General features: G+C 49.8%; 8 protein-coding genes across 8 annotated transcripts; 4 read left to right on the forward strand and 4 right to left on the reverse strand.

Annotated features, from left to right (window-relative positions):
* Nucleotides 1-87: 87 nt before the first annotated feature.
* On the forward strand, nt 88-474 carry M438DRAFT_265230 (uncharacterized protein; the record flags this gene model as incomplete). Its single annotated transcript, XM_029900009.1, has 2 exons — nt 88-118; nt 179-474. The coding sequence occupies 2 exons, from the start codon at nt 88-90 to the stop codon at nt 472-474; spliced, it is 327 nt and encodes a 108-aa protein (XP_029764504.1).
* Nucleotides 475-1,092: 618 nt separating this feature from the next.
* On the forward strand, nt 1,093-3,046 carry M438DRAFT_81310 (UPF0052-domain-containing protein). Its single transcript, XM_029910339.1, has 5 exons — nt 1,093-1,338; nt 1,391-1,519; nt 1,576-1,597; nt 1,692-1,973; nt 2,027-3,046. The coding sequence occupies exons 1-5, from the start codon at nt 1,236-1,238 to the stop codon at nt 2,910-2,912; spliced, it is 1,422 nt and encodes a 473-aa protein (XP_029764505.1). The 5' UTR covers nt 1,093-1,235; the 3' UTR covers nt 2,913-3,046.
* Nucleotides 3,047-3,808: 762 nt separating this feature from the next.
* Nucleotides 3,809-5,753, reverse strand: M438DRAFT_310503 (molybdopterin binding oxidoreductase). Its single transcript, XM_029902423.1, has 4 exons — nt 5,549-5,753; nt 4,687-5,482; nt 4,148-4,634; nt 3,809-4,089 (listed from the first exon to the last, which is right to left on the reverse strand). Exons 1-4 carry the CDS (start codon nt 5,657-5,659, stop codon nt 3,906-3,908), a joined length of 1,578 nt encoding a protein of 525 aa, XP_029764506.1. The 5' UTR covers nt 5,660-5,753; the 3' UTR covers nt 3,809-3,905.
* A 445-nt stretch (nt 5,754-6,198) lies between these two features.
* Nucleotides 6,199-7,522, reverse strand: M438DRAFT_310506 (RTA1 like protein). The gene is made up of 2 exons (XM_029902424.1): nt 7,116-7,522; nt 6,199-7,066 (listed from the first exon to the last, which is right to left on the reverse strand). Exons 1-2 carry the CDS (start codon nt 7,261-7,263, stop codon nt 6,384-6,386), a joined length of 831 nt encoding a protein of 276 aa, XP_029764507.1. The 5' UTR covers nt 7,264-7,522; the 3' UTR covers nt 6,199-6,383.
* A 436-nt stretch (nt 7,523-7,958) lies between these two features.
* M438DRAFT_341935 (uncharacterized protein) lies at nt 7,959-9,596 on the reverse strand. Its single transcript, XM_029904626.1, has one exon. It carries the CDS (start codon nt 9,199-9,201, stop codon nt 8,446-8,448), a length of 756 nt encoding a protein of 251 aa, XP_029764508.1. The 5' UTR covers nt 9,202-9,596; the 3' UTR covers nt 7,959-8,445.
* A 1,394-nt stretch (nt 9,597-10,990) lies between these two features.
* Nucleotides 10,991-11,497, forward strand: M438DRAFT_351610 (uncharacterized protein; the record flags this gene model as incomplete). Its single annotated transcript, XM_029906731.1, has 1 exon — nt 10,991-11,497. One exon carries the CDS (start codon nt 10,991-10,993, stop codon nt 11,495-11,497), a length of 507 nt encoding a protein of 168 aa, XP_029764509.1.
* Nucleotides 11,498-11,615: 118 nt separating this feature from the next.
* M438DRAFT_238794 (PGAM-domain-containing protein) lies at nt 11,616-12,474 on the reverse strand (the record flags this gene model as incomplete). The annotated part of the gene is made up of 4 exons (XM_029899499.1): nt 11,616-11,755; nt 11,805-11,964; nt 12,013-12,363; nt 12,418-12,474. Coding segments are annotated over 4 exons (708 nt in total), but the record flags the coding sequence as incomplete, so codon positions are not given.
* Nucleotides 12,475-13,283: 809 nt separating this feature from the next.
* Nucleotides 13,284-14,847, forward strand: M438DRAFT_81417 (uncharacterized protein). The gene has a single exon (XM_029910340.1). It carries the CDS (start codon nt 13,406-13,408, stop codon nt 14,525-14,527), a length of 1,122 nt encoding a protein of 373 aa, XP_029764511.1. The 5' UTR covers nt 13,284-13,405; the 3' UTR covers nt 14,528-14,847.
* Nucleotides 14,848-15,052: the final 205 nt, after the last annotated feature.

A 15,052-nucleotide genomic window follows, 5' to 3' on the forward strand; every position in this document is an offset into this window, starting at 1 on the left:
TCCGTACTGCTGAGTCCGGAGCTCCGAACAATTGCAGTGCGACCCCAATCAACCACCCACACAACTCCCGTCACATCACCAGTCGCAATGTCCAAGATCCTTTTCTGGGGCGGTTTCGGTGCGCAATCAATCACCATCAGAACCATGGCAAAGCGCAAAGACTCATGACATACTACAGGCATCGCCGTCCGCGTTTGGCAACTCGGCATTGAGATGCGCCCCATCCTCCAGCGCAACGCTCTCTGGGCTTACCCTCTCTTCGGCGGCATTGGCGCAAGCTTCGGCTACTGGCTGCAGGGTGTTGAGCAGAGACAACTCCGTATCCTCCAAGACACCAAGGAATCATTGCTCGAGAAGAGAAGAAGACGTGCCGAGAGAGAGGGCGGCCTCAACATCGGTACCGACTACCAGAAGAACGAGGAGGGTCTCTTCGCTTCCGCTCCTGTCGGCGGCTCTACCACCAAGCAACATTAAACAATTCGACAAGTCCAAATCATCCCGTGGTTGCTGTTTCTCACTTCTTGATATCCAGAGAGCAACAACTCGCATGCACGTATCCCAATTCCTCCTACCGCACTGGCCATCTTTTCCCTTTTTCTAGCCTTGTTTGTAGAAAGCAAAAATGTTCAATCTTCAAAACTGCTTCTCCTAATGTCGAGTGTCCTTCGAGACTTTATTGACTACCATTGAGTTGAAGAAGGACTGTTCGACCTGAGTAGCACGCTGCGGCTGAGCATATGACTCGGTCTTCTAGACTGGCTGTTTCCAGTAGCTCTTCTATGTCCTAAATTCAAAGACGATGGTCGGGATCTTCACTGTATGATTGCAAAAGTCCCCAGAAGACGTAGCGAAGTGAAGAAGCCGACCGAGCATGTCGAGGTGAACAGGCTTCGACCAGCCAGCGGCTTCTCCTCCAGCTGAACCACCCACCGAGAGCTCTGAAATCCATCACTTTGCGAACATGATATGAAGTGATCAATGGTGCCAGCGAGACTTGAACTGTCGTCGTTGCCTTTCATCTGAACGATTCGTCGAACATCGACACGCGGACAATCCTGCGGCTGCAGACGTCGACCAACGTTCACTGAGTACTTCGACAACGACAACGACCACCTGTTATCAATTCCAGCCAAGACCTAATACACCAGCTGGCCTGGCTGACCGGACTATATACATTGGACATCTCATCGTATCGACACGATTAAACTATCCGTTACCTCAATTGAGCACGCGACATGGAAAATCATCCACCACGAAACACTTGGCCAGGGTCACTTCGGCTTCCTTCGCCGAATCCTCCGAAGTGCAGACAGATAACAATCTTTGGTGGTGGTACAGGTACGCTCTCCGTTCTCACATGACTGACGTTGTTTGAAATTGACGTGTACAGCTACCAATCATCTCGTCGACGTGTTTACCAATCTCGCTCAAGCCAACAATAGTGTGCTCAATTACATTATCCCTATCAGTGATAATGGCGGCAGTTCCAGTGAATTGATTCGTGTGTTTGGTGGTCCTGGTTCGTCGCGTCTTGTTGATCGAGTACGCAAGGACTCTTACTGACTGAAACTGTAGGAATCGGTGATCTGCGCAGTAGGTCACGTATCATCCTCCACGGCCGAGCTCAGTCTATATCGATGGAGGCATTCCTTTTCCATCGAATACATACACTGAACCTTCTCTACAGGTAGATTAGTGCGTTTGATTCCAGACAACGGTGACCCTCACTCCGAAGCTTCTTCCATCAAAGAACTGTTCAACCACCGTCTCCCTCCTGATCCCAAGTCAGCACGTCTAGAATGGCTGGAGATCGTCGAGTCTCTTCATCCTTTGTGGCGTCAGATCTCGACTCCCAAGAAGGAGCTTATCCGCAGCTTCTTGAACTTGGTTAATCAAGAAATCGTCAAAAGAATGAGACCATCAAGCAGATTTGACTTCTCCTCGGCAAGTATTGGAAACTTGTTCTTGACTGGGTGAGTGGCAACTTCTTTTGTACAAAAAGGGGGTTGCGCTGACGAAGAAAAAGCGCACGCCTCTTCTCAGGCTCTTTGGAATCAGCAATCTACCTTCTTAGCAGTGTTTGCAGCGTTCCTGAAACCATCACCGTCCTGCCAGCCATCAACACGAACTTCAGTCATCACATCTCGGTCTCCCTGGCCGACGGCTCCCACATCACGGGCCAGAACAACATCTCTCACCCTCCGGCACCTTCATCTCTTCCGGACATGGCGCCACCATCTCCCACTCGCATTCGCAGAGAAACGGAAGAGTCCGACAACGTCGAAGACGCCAATCTTCCCGGTTCCTTGCCATCCCTACGCAAACCAGCAATCAAGTTCTCTAAACTCGAGGAAGAAGACCTACCCAGCAGGATCGAAAGACTATGGTACATCAACCCTTACGGCCAAGAGATGTCATGTCCCGCCAACCCTCGTGTGCTCGAAGCACTCTCAAAATCATCGACGGTAATCTATAGCATCGGTTCCCTCTTCACATCTATCATCCCGAGTATCATTCTCAGAGGCGTGGGCCAAGCCATTGCCTCGCCCGGCATCAGAAATAAAATCCTCATCCTCAACAGCAGTATCGATAGAGAAACTGGACCTGCTTCGGATCCATTCACTGCTATCGATTTCATCGCCGCTATCGCAGATGCTTGTGCCGAAAGCAGAGGATTGAGCAAGCCGAAACTGGAAGACTATTGGGTTTACGTCAGCCACGTAATTTACATCGAGAGCAAGGAAGCTCCCAAAGTCGACAGAGAGATTTTGACAAAGGCCGGTATCGAGGGCATCAGATTATACGGCCAGAGCGGCAAGTATGACGACAAAGCACTAGAGCAGGCTTTGAAGATGGTTTTGGGCAAGGGCGAGCAAGTTGGCTTAAGCAGAAGAAACACTTTGCAAAGATGAGAGACATCTCTTGCAGATTCGAGAGACGACTTTTCGCAAAGATGAGGGACATCTTCATTACAGAATTGGAAATGTGTTTGGAGTAGAAGAAGAGAATTAAATCAAAAACTTACTTTGGCATGCCTTACCGAGCCCTTGAAATAGACATACGGGTTAATGACTCGCTTTAACTGTTGCCCTTGCTTTGCTCTCTAGACACTCCTTGCTATTGCGTTACTGTCTCAATAAGTAACACTTCTGTCCTGCGTAGGCTCTTCCAAAAGCTTTGTTGTCGTCGTCACTCCCCCTATTTCGTATTACTAACTCTCTACATCTCGACAAGAGTTGCCTTGGACTCTTGTCGCAAGTCAAGTACTCTAGAAGGATGCTTCGACGATTTCTGCCTCTAAACTATCTCGTCATTAACCTCGACAACAACTTTAGCGTCGACTTCTCTTCTCCGTCTACTCCTTATTACCGATTCTGTGTCTCGACAAGAAACAGTACTTCTCACCCTTGTCGTAAAGAAGCACTTGAAAGAGATGCCTCGACACTGCTAACATTAACGCTATCTCACCGCCAGCTTCTCTTCTCTGCCTACTCCTTATTGCCGACTCTCTGCATCCCAATAAGGATCCTTGCCTCGGACCCTTGTCGTAAGGCAAGTACTCGCAATTTGTTTCCCGACGTTGTCGACCTTGTAGTCGGCTCTGACGCTTCTAACATGCTAGCAAGTAGGCTACGACCCGACTGAGCGTGGTCTCTACGCTCAATTGCTTGTCTGGATATCTCGTCATCGTGATGAGAAAGAGAGAAGGAGCGTAGCAAGGGCGAGATGTTATAGGAGATCCCAATGATTTGATGACTCCTTGCATACATGCATGCATGTGAGACTGCTTACATTCCTTTTGCGGTATGGAGGTTTTGAGAAATCCTTTTGACATTACATTTACTATCTTTCGTCATGTGTGCTTTCGTATATATGTTGCGTCCGAGTCCATTGCAGTCTTTTTTTTACTCCAGAGGATCACGACCACCTTGCTTTTTCATCTCCTCCATGTAATCTTCTTCGCTCTGTAGATCGAACTCCATGGGGTGAGTGATGGGGACGATCGGCACACCCTTTTCTTCCAACAGCTTGAGACGAGCAGCAGTCAGAGGTCTGCTCTTGTTGATGCTGTAGATCTTGACGCGGTGACTGCAATCTTCGTTAGCAAAATTCTCTAGCTTGTTAGCCGCAAGGAGTTGTCACTCACCAGCTTGAAGTGACGTGAAGATCCCAGTTCCATGCCGAGCGAACGTAGGTGGGTTGCGTGTTCATGGCATTATCCCAAGTTCTCACGCAAAGTTCGAGCCATCCTTCCGCATCCACGGGAAGATCGATTTCCCACAACCTCCACGCGTAGTAATATTTGGTCGTCATGTTCTCGTAAGGAACTTCATACCAAATACTTCCTCCGTCGCCGGAAACTTCGACACGAACGGGCCAATGACCACCGCCGGAGTAAGCCCATCCGCGCATTTTGATCTTGCCGTCGTGGACAATTTGAGCCATGTTTATTGGCGTCATGATGGCGGAAGATACGGGCATGTCTTGGATGCTGAAACCGTTGCTGTACATGGCGTTTTGCTTTCCGACCTGGGGTGTGTAGTAGAGGTATTCTTTCGCTTGGACGGGGGCGAGAGAGGGTCCGCGGATGGCTTTAATTTTGTAGAGCCATTTGCAGGAGCGTGCTCCAATGTCTGTTATCTTCGTCAGTATGAGCTTCACGATTGTGAAACAGGGGGGACGTACATCCAAATACCACTGTTCTCAACGGGAATCCGTGGATCTTGGGAAGGGGTTCGCCATTCATCTCCCAAGCGAGCAATACTTCGTTGATCTTGACCTTGCGCCACGGCACACTGACCACATAGTTATACACCTTACCCTTCTTGAAATACGTGTCTGCGCCATAGAATTCGAGATGAATACCTTCTCCTCCGTCTTTGAGGCCTCCGCAGTGTTTGATGACCTTCTTGAGGGAGACACCGGTCCAGCGTGCTGTACCAATGGCGCCTTCACCCCAGGGTGCGTTGATCAATTCGTCTCCGTCGCCGGGGTATTCGGAGATCTGCTCGATACGGCGAGTGCCTGAGCATTGCAGACTGACCACATTTGTTTGACGGGGGAACAAGTCTTCGTTTTGAAGATCAGCGAGAGTAAGCTTTTTGGGGTTGTTAACCAGGCCTTCGATGTCCAGTGTGAATTGCTCGGGGTCGATCTCGGGAATACCGCCGTGATTGCGGACGAAATGGTCCTTATTGTCTGTGATTTCCGTCTCGACCAGGCGTTCACGGGGGGGCTCTCCGTTGTAAGGGAATTGAAGGACATGAATCATGTCTTTGCTTTTCTCCTCTTCGACATATTTCCAGCTGATGTCTGGAATGTCCTTCAAGGTGGATCCCATGGCATAGTGGTATTGCTTCCAGCGTACTCCTTCCAGGATTGGGTTGGTTTCCGGAAGAGGTTTCAGCTGGAACTCTGGCGGTGGTGGGAAAGCATATTTGGCCAGGATCTCCTCTGCCTGCTTTCTCTTTTCTGGGTATTTCTGTAGGAGAAGAATTTTAGAAGCTGTAGCTTTTGCAGGTCGTTAGGTTTAAATGTGCAAACAAACCTCCCACTCAATGTAACCCTTCCATCCTTCTTTTTCTTCTGCAAAATATGGTGCTTCTCCTTTGACCGCGAACTCGTCAAGCTTGCCTGAGCCTTGTTGACCGTGGGCCATGATTGATATTATCAAAGGCTAAATTATAGAGTCGAGAGAGGTGAGGAAGTTGTATCAGAAAGCACGACGGGGGATCTGGAACAAATAACCAGGATGGCCCCCAGTTATCAAGTACGAGTACGACGGCATGCGGTGTGCCTGACGTACATCTTGTTTTTTGTCCTATTGCAGGGTTCGCTATCGCACCTGAGCGATTAATCTACTGGTCCTCGAGATCGCACTAGTGATGGAGAAACGTGGAGGGACAGGTGCTTGTCTTGTGGAACTTCTGAGCTTGCATTTGTATCACGGTCCAGCGCATCTTGTGCTCTATGTGATCCTTGAGCTTCAATCTCTCTAAACTCTCCTTTGAATCGATTCTCAGAAACAGAATGGTCCCTTTTGCTGTTCGTGAGGAGTGACAAGGTTGAGGCTGACTCGGCCGGAAGGCGGCTCCGTTTAGTAAATACTGACGTCACAGCCCGGCAGTTCTTGACCATTGAACTTCAACCATGTGCGCTAGATTATCAATCCTTGTTTGAAGAAACGCCGCTAAGTCCGTGGTATATAGTATTGCACACGTCTGACCAAGTTCGGGCGTGATTCGCTACTGGAAATCTCCAAAGCCGTCCCGTCTGGCATGCACAAGAAGCCCCAGACGCATCAAGAGACAGCGGACAGAGAAGGAAGGTGGGTAGAGCTTGCAGCAATGAAAATGCAATACATGAAGAACTGCCGAAGACCCTCAGCGATCCGCAGTGATTCCCAGATATCCTTCAATCTTCTCTCTACCTTCTCCTTTGCGTGGCAGAACCTGTCCAGCATGAACGACACTAAACATAGTCTGCAGTACAAACATCGGAACAGCATCAAGGACATAAGCGTATCCTTCCCTTCTCATCAACGTACCGACAAACACCTCTGTCTCCGAGAACTCAATGATGCGATAAGTAGCTCGTATGATGATGAGTACGGCGGCAGCCATGAGCAGAGAATGCATCGTCTTCCAGGAGTATCTGCCATGTTTCTTGGTAGCAGCCTCAGTGACAGTCTTTCTGATACGAATCCGAAAGACGATAGCGATAGCCAAGAAAAGACAAAAACTCAAGAGCTGAAGTGCCAGCCCGAGAATCTCGAGTTTCTTACCTGTGGGTGCCATCTCTTCGACTGATATCATTGCACCACCACCCGCCGTGGCTAGGAAAGAGAACATGTCTATACAGACGAAGAAGTTTGTAACCATCTGAGGACGAAGAATCGATGCTTGAGGTTCATCGACCAATACCACGAGTCTGCTATAGGTCATGTACAGTGTCGCGGCATAGAGCGATGGCGGTAGCAGAATGAAGATGTTCTGGAGTGCGTAGAGAGCGATGTTGTTTGGGTGCAAGACAGATAGTGTTCGCAGAACATAACCCAGTGTCATCACTGAGGGCTTGTCAGTGTCCAGTAGACCAGAAGTTGAGAAAATGCTTACTGAATGCACCAACAATGAACGCCACGAAGAACTTGGTTCGGTAGTAGATGGCTTGGATCAAATGAATGGCAGCACCGAGACCAAACACAGCCGCGGCTGCGACAGCCAATGGTACGATAGGCTCATAGCCCCAGATGTTCTCAATCATGATTCGGATGGATGCCAGAAGAATGAAACTCAGAATGTACGTCCAGCGTAATAACCGTAATGGTGAGCGTTCAGCAAGAGGTGTCGATGTCAATCTTCGAGCACTCGACTCCAGGTCGAATTAAGGAGATTATACCAAAGCAATGGAGCAATGCTAGAAGGACGGTGGTACAGGGCGTCACCACGACATATACCTTTGAGCAACGAGCGCTACAATGTTGACCCAAGCCCTATCTTCCATTGCTTACCTGAATATAGACACAAATGCGAGGGTGATGCTCGGAAGACTGCGGAGAAGACGATGGAAACGGCAAACTTTCCGATAGCCTCTTTTTCTATCAGCTATTGGTCTGCCCTCCAGGGATGTGATGTCTCAAGAGCTGTTGAACACGAAGTAATACGTAGTAGGGCTTATGGAGCCGGTAAGCGTATTGGCTACCAAAACCACGGGAGTCTTGTCTCTACACAGGGTACAGTAGCCAACAAAATTTGGGGTGTAAGATGCTGCTCAGTAAAGGGCATATTGAATTGCGAGCTGCGATGATGAGCTCGCGCAGAGAGCAGTCTTAGCCTAAGTGCGTCGGAAGATGGCTACAACACATCTCACTCTACAATTTGCATGTCAACCCAAGCGCTCATGTATGCAGTAAGAAAAAGCGGACGTTGAGATGGTTGTAAGTCGGTAGACGTGAACGTCTTCAGTGGTTTTGCGACTCATGCCATGCCAAGGCTCCATGTCCAAGAGACTGTTAGTAACGAGAGCAATGAAGAACGCTTCCGAAATTTTCGACACGGCTTCATCTTTATGAGATTAGGACTTTGTGGTGGACAGTGTGCTCTCCGTCGTCTATGCGCGCTCTCCGAGGCTGCTGTAAAAGTGCATGAAATTTCGCTCACCAGCCGAAGGTCCAGTGAGAGCTTGAAGATCCAGGAGCAATATGCGGCTCTCACTGGACTCCTCTGCAATATCACAATGTTTTGTGCGTTACGGCAGCCTGAAAAGACGCGTGAAAGCCTTTAAAGAATGGTGGATTGGTTTGATTATTCGGGCTCCAGGAGCCATGTCTGATTACTAGTCTGCGACCAACGTTGCGCATTACAAGAAGAACGTCAAATGGGTATTGAACAAAAGGGATTAAAGAGTCAACGAGTCGCTTATGCCATCAAAAACAGAACTCCTGTATCAACAAAGGAGAAACAGAAGAGCAACTGTGCCGCTCAGCAGCGTGTAAGAAACGCTCGAGCCGTAGGCGGCAGCAGAGGTATCGAATGGGGTACCGCCACCGCCGCCGCTGTTGCTGTCACTGGATTGAGTGTGTTTGGTGGAGTGTGTTGATGAAAGAGTGGTTGCGGTGGCCATGAGGACTGATGATGGGGTGTTGGTTGCAAAGGCCAAGGATGAGCCGGTAATAGTCGAGGTGATGCCAGTGAAGGCGGGAGTCGTGGACTCGGTCGAGCTGGATGATGAGGCGGCAATTGGATTGATAGTGGCCGTCCAGAGCGCAGTGACAACGCTAGGGCTTGCGCTGGAGGTGTCGACTATGATTCCAGTCGCGCTAACGGTCGTATCGCTGAGGACCATGGTGCTTGAACCGATGTTGAACGACGATGTGGACGAGCTGACGGCTTTGTTGGCGTTTGGACACAGCTTGCCGGTAGCGGTTCCAGTGAGGAACGCGGCGATGATGTTGTTGTCGTTTGAACTCTGACTTTGGCACGACTTTCTGACTGAGGCGCCGATCGACTGCAAAGCCGAGATGCATGAAGATGAACACACTCCGCTTTGGAAATCGGTGCCCGCACAGCCAGTGATTTGGGTGGTATAGACGGCCTCACAGTCTCCAGCCAGATCGTCCAGGCGCGGTGTGAAGTCATTGAGAGTCACTGCTGCTACGAGCTGCAGGACGAACAGAAGGACGACGAACAATAGGCGGTACATGGTGTTGGTGTTGGTGTTGGTAGTGATTTTTTGTGAATGCGTGATGTTGTTGTTTTGATGATGGAAAAAGTCTCAAGCTCCAGGCTCTTTTTCAAAAATAAAAGACGATTGCACCAGGCAAATACACGCTCTCAATGGTGGCGGTGAGTCTTGTCGCGTGCTTTGTGCAATGCGACAGAAGCAAAACCGAGCTGCAAGGAAGACAGAGAGCGAGTGTGGAATCTCAAAGCACAGGGTGGGGCCTTCCTGAAGCGAAATGGTCAAACAAAATCAAGCTCCAGAAACGATATAGGGAAGGGACGAAGCGCCTTTTGCATTGCTTGCAGCAAGGACATATATAGAAAAGCTTTTGACAGGGAAGTAGCGATTGACAGCGGTGGGTAGATCAGCTCTTGTTAATCCTCCAGCTCACGGACTACCAGGCAACCAGGTCAACGTCACACACCTACTGTGGTCATCTTCTCTGACCTTCTCTACACAAGGTGTACCCGTTTGATGAGGATGAGACGTGGGATGACCCCTCTTGAGAGACTTCTGAAACGCACTCTGTTGTCGATCCTTGCGCGAAATCTTGCATACAAGCTCGATGATTGGTCAGAACAGCCGCCAAGGGAGACTTCGCACACGAAGCGATCATAGCATCTTTGACAAGGCCATCTACAATCTATTCACGCGTGCACGGCGAACGAGCGGAGTATCGGAGTAAGACAAACGATAAATGGACAGGCGGATCCTCTACCACGACACGAAAGAATGGTGTATTGTGCCTTCCTTTGCTACCAGAGCAATGCAAAGATTTACATCCCTTCCATTTGTCCATTCCGGTACAGCATTTGCTCGTCTTCTCTGGCACGTTTCACATCTCCTTCGTATCGGGTATGAGTTTTGCTTCACGGATAAATGATGAGACGGACTCTCGACCAGCAAACAGTCAGCCGCTGAATGCGGATGTGACATGGTGGATCTTTCCCGTTTCTGAAGCACCTATCAAACTCCGCTCTCTCCCACCCACACATTCGTTCCTGCAGCTCCGTTGCGAAAACGAGACTTGTGGAGACTGGAAGAGAAGTCGTGGTCCTCGTCAAGAAAGCTATTCTCGTCTATGGGTATCCAGCAAACACAGCCTGACTGACATTCGTAAGCTTCATGTCAGCATGCCTGACGCTGTTCTGATATACGAGGTGTTCTTGACTCGCAGGCCAACCAATGCTTACTCGACAGTCAACAGCGTGAAGAGCAACACACAACAATCATCTAACTGCCGGCCGTAAGAGCTTGACTGCGATAGACTGTTGGCCATCTCGAAACGGCACCTTAGCAAACGCTCTTCTACTACCGTTGACGTGTGGAAGAGTGCAAAGGGAGATTGATCGAACGATCAGCTTCTCCTATGTGGTGGAATGTACGGAGTAATCTCGCGGATCCAGTAGGCCGACCATAGCTCCAAAAGGATATAGAAAAGATCTACTCCGACTTCAGGTCAGGGGAGCACCGCGCCGCAAGACGCGTCGTCGCAATATGGGCATGATGACAAGATCGCCGAGGGACGAGGCAGGCCTAAAGTGAAAGCAAAGGAGCACCGGTGGGAGACGAACTCACGAACGCTAGTCTTGGCACGGGTCCGGACATACCCCACGTTTCGGCGGCCGGCAATGATCTCATCCAGGGTCAAGAATTTTTTGTATTTTTCTATCACTCACTCCCAAAACAATCACTCATATACCGAAAACTTCTCTTTATTACGTCCTCGATCACTCCCTCACAGACTTCACTCCGGTACCCACCAACCATGTCGAACCAAAACTCATCTTCGCCTCCGCCGCCTGCACCTTCGCAATCGTCCTCTTCGATCCCGACCTCGATTCCTACCCTTCGTCCCAAGAACCAAAAACCCAACTTCGCGCGTCCTGCCACCTCAGACCTCAAATCGCGTCTTCAAACCTTCCTTCCTCAGATGGCTGCTGCGAATGCAGAGCTCGAGAAGCTCGCGCAAGAGGGCGGTCTCGAAGGAAAGAGACTCGAAGATGTGGGCGAAGGTGACGAGTATGTCGAGATGGAGCTGGGCCTCGGTGTCATGGAGGAAAAGAAAGAGGGAGATGACAGCAGCGATGAGACCTCTGACGAGAGTTCCGACGACAGCAGTGAGGATAGCAGTGAAGAAGATGACGACGACGATGAGAAGGAGCAGAAGAAGAAGCAGAAGGAGAAAGAACAAAAGGAGAAGGACATCTTGGGCAGACTCATGGGACATAAGCAAGGCAGAGAAAAGGCTGCTGGTATTCAGGAGGTCGAATGAAGCACTCGAGTCGCTCCTCCTACGCAATCGTCGCTCCACGCTTCGGCCTGCCTTGGTTCCTTGCAAGTCCCGCACGCTCAAGCAGACCTCACCCCTCATCCATACCCATATCCTCCACTTCCTTAACGACATGGGGCTCTTTCTTTTCGCCGTTCGATGCCGGCGCCTCAACGCCTTTCTCGACAACATGCGCACTGCTGTGTGTCGACTTCTCCGTGAAGACGAACTCCCTGATCTCACAGTTCTGCCATCCAGTTCCTTGTTGGACCATCAGCAAACACCTCTTTACACGGGTCGAATTACTCACCAACGGTGGCGTTAAAGCCGCTCCAGTCTTCTGTCAGTGCATGGAGGAACCCACCATGCGAGACCACAACTACAGTTTCTTCCTTGCGGTTGTAGAGCCATGAGCGCAGTTTTGCAGCACGCTTCTGCACAGTGGCTCTGTCGGGTGCCCATCTTCCTTCCTACAGACAAGTCAGCATCGGCATGAGCCCTTATAGAACGTTACCCACTTTGCTGTTCCAGCCCTCCTCGACCGCGCTAAAGTCGACCTTCTCGCTAGCGACGCCAATTTCTGGATCCCAGAGCTGCCCAGTTCTAATTTGCTTCTCCAATTCGTCTCTGTCGGTACCGATGTCACAGGCATATGCGTTCATCTCCTGAGCCAAGGGCTGCAAAAGTAATTTCACCTCGCCTCTTTGTAAAGCAGGCGTAAATGCATGGACAGCAGTCTGAAGTGCACGGCGTAATGGTGATGAAACAATCAGTTCCACGGAGTCATGGTGCGAGAACGATGCCTTGAGATCGCAGCATTGCGACTTCCCATGAGGCGTCAAGATTGCATCGGAAATGCTGTCGTCGTGCTAGGTTTTGAACTACATCAGATATAGCAGATGCCAAACGTCAAGACTTCTTACCTGTGCATTGTGTTCGCCTTGTGCGTGACGCACGAAATAGAGAGACTTCGGTGGCATGGTTGTGTCAGAAACGAGTCTAAATCAAAACGATCAGCTGTGTCGCTGTAGCAAAGTGGAATGGCAATTGCTGTTTACCCAAGAGATGCCGCGCAAGTGGAGGATCAGGGTCCTCGAGATACAGGTCGGTGAACCTTCCTGATTGGGTCACCGTAGCTGGATCTGCACGGCCGCAGTCGTGTATGCGAACATCTTGTCTACTTTACTTCCTTTCACCTTTTGCCACGTCTACTCTCCGGCCGTACATCGTCGAGTAATGCCACCACATCAAATACACTCACTAGCCTACTTGTTCCTTGATAATCTACGAGAACCTGTCGAATCCCTCTTCCACCCGAATAGGGCTACACAGAGGAGGATTAGCCTTCTCGAGCGAAGAATCGCCAACCTGGAAGCTATTTCTGAGGAGAAATGAAACTGCTTACCTGGCAGTAGGTGCAGCTCTGGCAAATTCTGCTAGGTGAAAGAAGTCAAGTTATCAGCCTGCGGCGGTGCCTCTCGATCTCAATGACTATGAGAGTTGGCAGCATCTGACAACAAGCATCTTGCAAAGCTCATGCCCAATCCACAATCCACCCTCGAACTGATGATTATCCATTGACTGCCACTGTTCCACTTGCTCTAATTGTCCTGTGCCAGAAGCATTCATTGCGACGGCTCCTTTCCGCTGACCTCTCTCATATGACATTCGACCCTAAAGGGCCGGTGAGTCGCTGAAGCAACATTATTAACGCAAGAGAGCTCAACATCCGCGAAGCAGTCAGACATTCTTGCGAATCACGGAGTCATATTATGACATGCCCCGCTCATACTTTAGCGAGTTCTCCTACATAGTTCGTCGTCTGATTTGAACGTTATATCCTTCCTACTATCCTGCCGGTCCCAAAATTCTCACACCGCAAACCAAACCCGAATTTCCAACTCCCAAGTCATGTCTTCCACCAACTTCGAGTCTGACTGTATCTTCGTCGACAACGCAGATTCAGATGTCAGCTTTGCTACTACTACTACTGATGAGATGCCAGTCATCAACTCTACCTCTACCACTGAGATGTCAGATGCTGGCTCTGCTCTTATTACCGAAACTCAAGCTGCTGAGGCGATATATCAGCTTAGAGAAGTCGCCAGAAAAGCAAGTGCTGAGCTTGTACGTGCGGAGGGCATATGCATTGCACTGCAATCTCGGGCTCAAACTGTGCCCACAGATTTACAGCATCGGTTCGAAAAACAGCAAGGGGCAGCCGAGAAGGCACATTCGAAGTCGAAGTCCAGTGGTGACACTCCCAGCACCGAAGAGCTCATGCGAAGACTTCGCCAACAGCAAGAACTCATAGCAAGCATGCAAAGAAAACCCCGTGCAGGAGAAGAGAAATCCCGCGCATACTGCCATCGTCAGTCCGACGCCAAAAAGGTGTCACCACCTCGTAAATCTGCAGCCACGCTTGAGACGTCCATCACGGATCTCTCTGTGCTCGATGCCTCGATCCAAGTCGCCAAGAAGTCACCAATCTTATCCTCCCTCGCCGCTGTCAAGACTTCCATCAAAGCTCACGTCTCTTCAATCCTCGACCGCGATCTCTACTCGCGACTATCCACGCACGGTAAAAGGATCTACATCACTACATTTACATCCTGCCTCATCTTGGACATTCTCTTTCTCGTATCGATATACGTTCCCAGTATACGTACACGATCCTATCGTGTTATCCACATGATCTGGGCCTGTATATCTCTCGGGATGTTTGCGATGATCTGGGCCGTCGAGAAACTTGGTGAGAAGACAGTTGACCGTTATGGTGCTGCACTCTTCCGCGCCAGTCTTCGTGTGATTGTGTTGTTCCCCCAGACCATGGCGGGTATGCACGTGCTGTCGTGGCTGAATCCCTTCTCTGCTCATGCTTTTCCCTACAATTTTGGAGATCAGGTCGTCAAGGTCTGGATGCAGAATGCGTTTGTTGCTGCATACTTTTGTATGTTGATGGTGTCGGCTGTGAAGACAGAGCTCGCCAAACTGGATGCCGCTGAAGAAAAGGCTGAGGCCAAGATTGAGTAGGAAGAGGTGCTTCTCAAGATCCAGAAAGCTGAGCGTCATGGGGAGATCGGTGCTTACAAACTCAAGCCTGGAGGCTTTTAGTCGAACATAACTTATTTGCGGGCTATGATTAACGAGACCGTTACAATTCGGCTGTCAGTCATCATATCTCCGTCTCACAATTGTTTCGTGTGGGTAAGCGTAGTACTACAGTAGATACAGAAGTCCATGTCTCATCAATCAGAAACAATCACTGAAAAACTGCTCCAACGCGCGTCATAAGTCAACCTGAACGAATGGTGAAGTACTTCGAACATCTGGACAGCCTACCATGAGATCTTACAGTACCTTGTCTATGGAACTGATACCAGTCCGCGCGCAGATTGACGAGTTTGGTAATTCACCGGACGAATGATCTGTCATGACTACTTTCCTGAAGCATATGAACAGCCTCAATTCAATCGGAGAAGCACTTGTCAGGAAAAGAGACGAGATTCAGGAGTTCTTCTCAATACAGCGAAGGGTGAGGGTAAATTAAAGCAGAAG

The sequence above is a fragment of the Aureobasidium pullulans genome, assembly GCF_000721785.1.
Source record: "Aureobasidium pullulans EXF-150 unplaced genomic scaffold scaffold_2, whole genome shotgun sequence".
Classification (NCBI taxonomy): domain Eukaryota; kingdom Fungi; phylum Ascomycota; class Dothideomycetes; order Dothideales; family Saccotheciaceae; genus Aureobasidium; species Aureobasidium pullulans.

What these genes read in the sequence shown, in the direction of transcription:
- M438DRAFT_81310 (XM_029910339.1), top strand. Translation starts at nt 1,236, where the DNA reads ATGGAAAATCATCCACCACGAAACACTTGGCCAGGGTCACTTCGGCTT. An exon ending in ATCGGTGATCTGCGCAGTAG is followed by an intron (nt 1,598 to 1,691) that starts GTCACGTATCAT and finishes CTCTACAGGTAG; the next exon opens with ATTAGTGCGTTTGATTCCAG. An exon ending in GGAAACTTGTTCTTGACTGG is followed by an intron (nt 1,974 to 2,026) that starts GTGAGTGGCAAC and finishes ACGAAGAAAAAG; the next exon opens with CGCACGCCTCTTCTCAGGCT.
- M438DRAFT_310503 (XM_029902423.1), bottom strand. Translation starts at nt 5,659, where the DNA reads ATGGCCCACGGTCAACAAGGCTCAGGCAAGCTTGACGAGTTCGCGGTC. An exon ending in AGGGTTACATTGAGTGGGAG is followed by an intron (nt 5,483 to 5,548) that starts GTTTGTTTGCAC and finishes CTTCTCCTACAG; the next exon opens with AAATACCCAGAAAAGAGAAA. An exon ending in CTTCACGTCACTTCAAGCTG is followed by an intron (nt 4,090 to 4,147) that starts GTGAGTGACAAC and finishes CGAAGATTGCAG; the next exon opens with TCACCGCGTCAAGATCTACA.
- M438DRAFT_310506 (XM_029902424.1), bottom strand. Translation starts at nt 7,263, where the DNA reads ATGATTGAGAACATCTGGGGCTATGAGCCTATCGTACCATTGGCTGTC. An exon ending in GTTCATTGTTGGTGCATTCA is followed by an intron (nt 7,067 to 7,115) that starts GTAAGCATTTTC and finishes ACAAGCCCTCAG; the next exon opens with TGATGACACTGGGTTATGTT.
- M438DRAFT_341935 (XM_029904626.1), bottom strand. Translation starts at nt 9,201, where the DNA reads ATGTACCGCCTATTGTTCGTCGTCCTTCTGTTCGTCCTGCAGCTCGTA.
- M438DRAFT_81417 (XM_029910340.1), top strand. Translation starts at nt 13,406, where the DNA reads ATGTCTTCCACCAACTTCGAGTCTGACTGTATCTTCGTCGACAACGCA.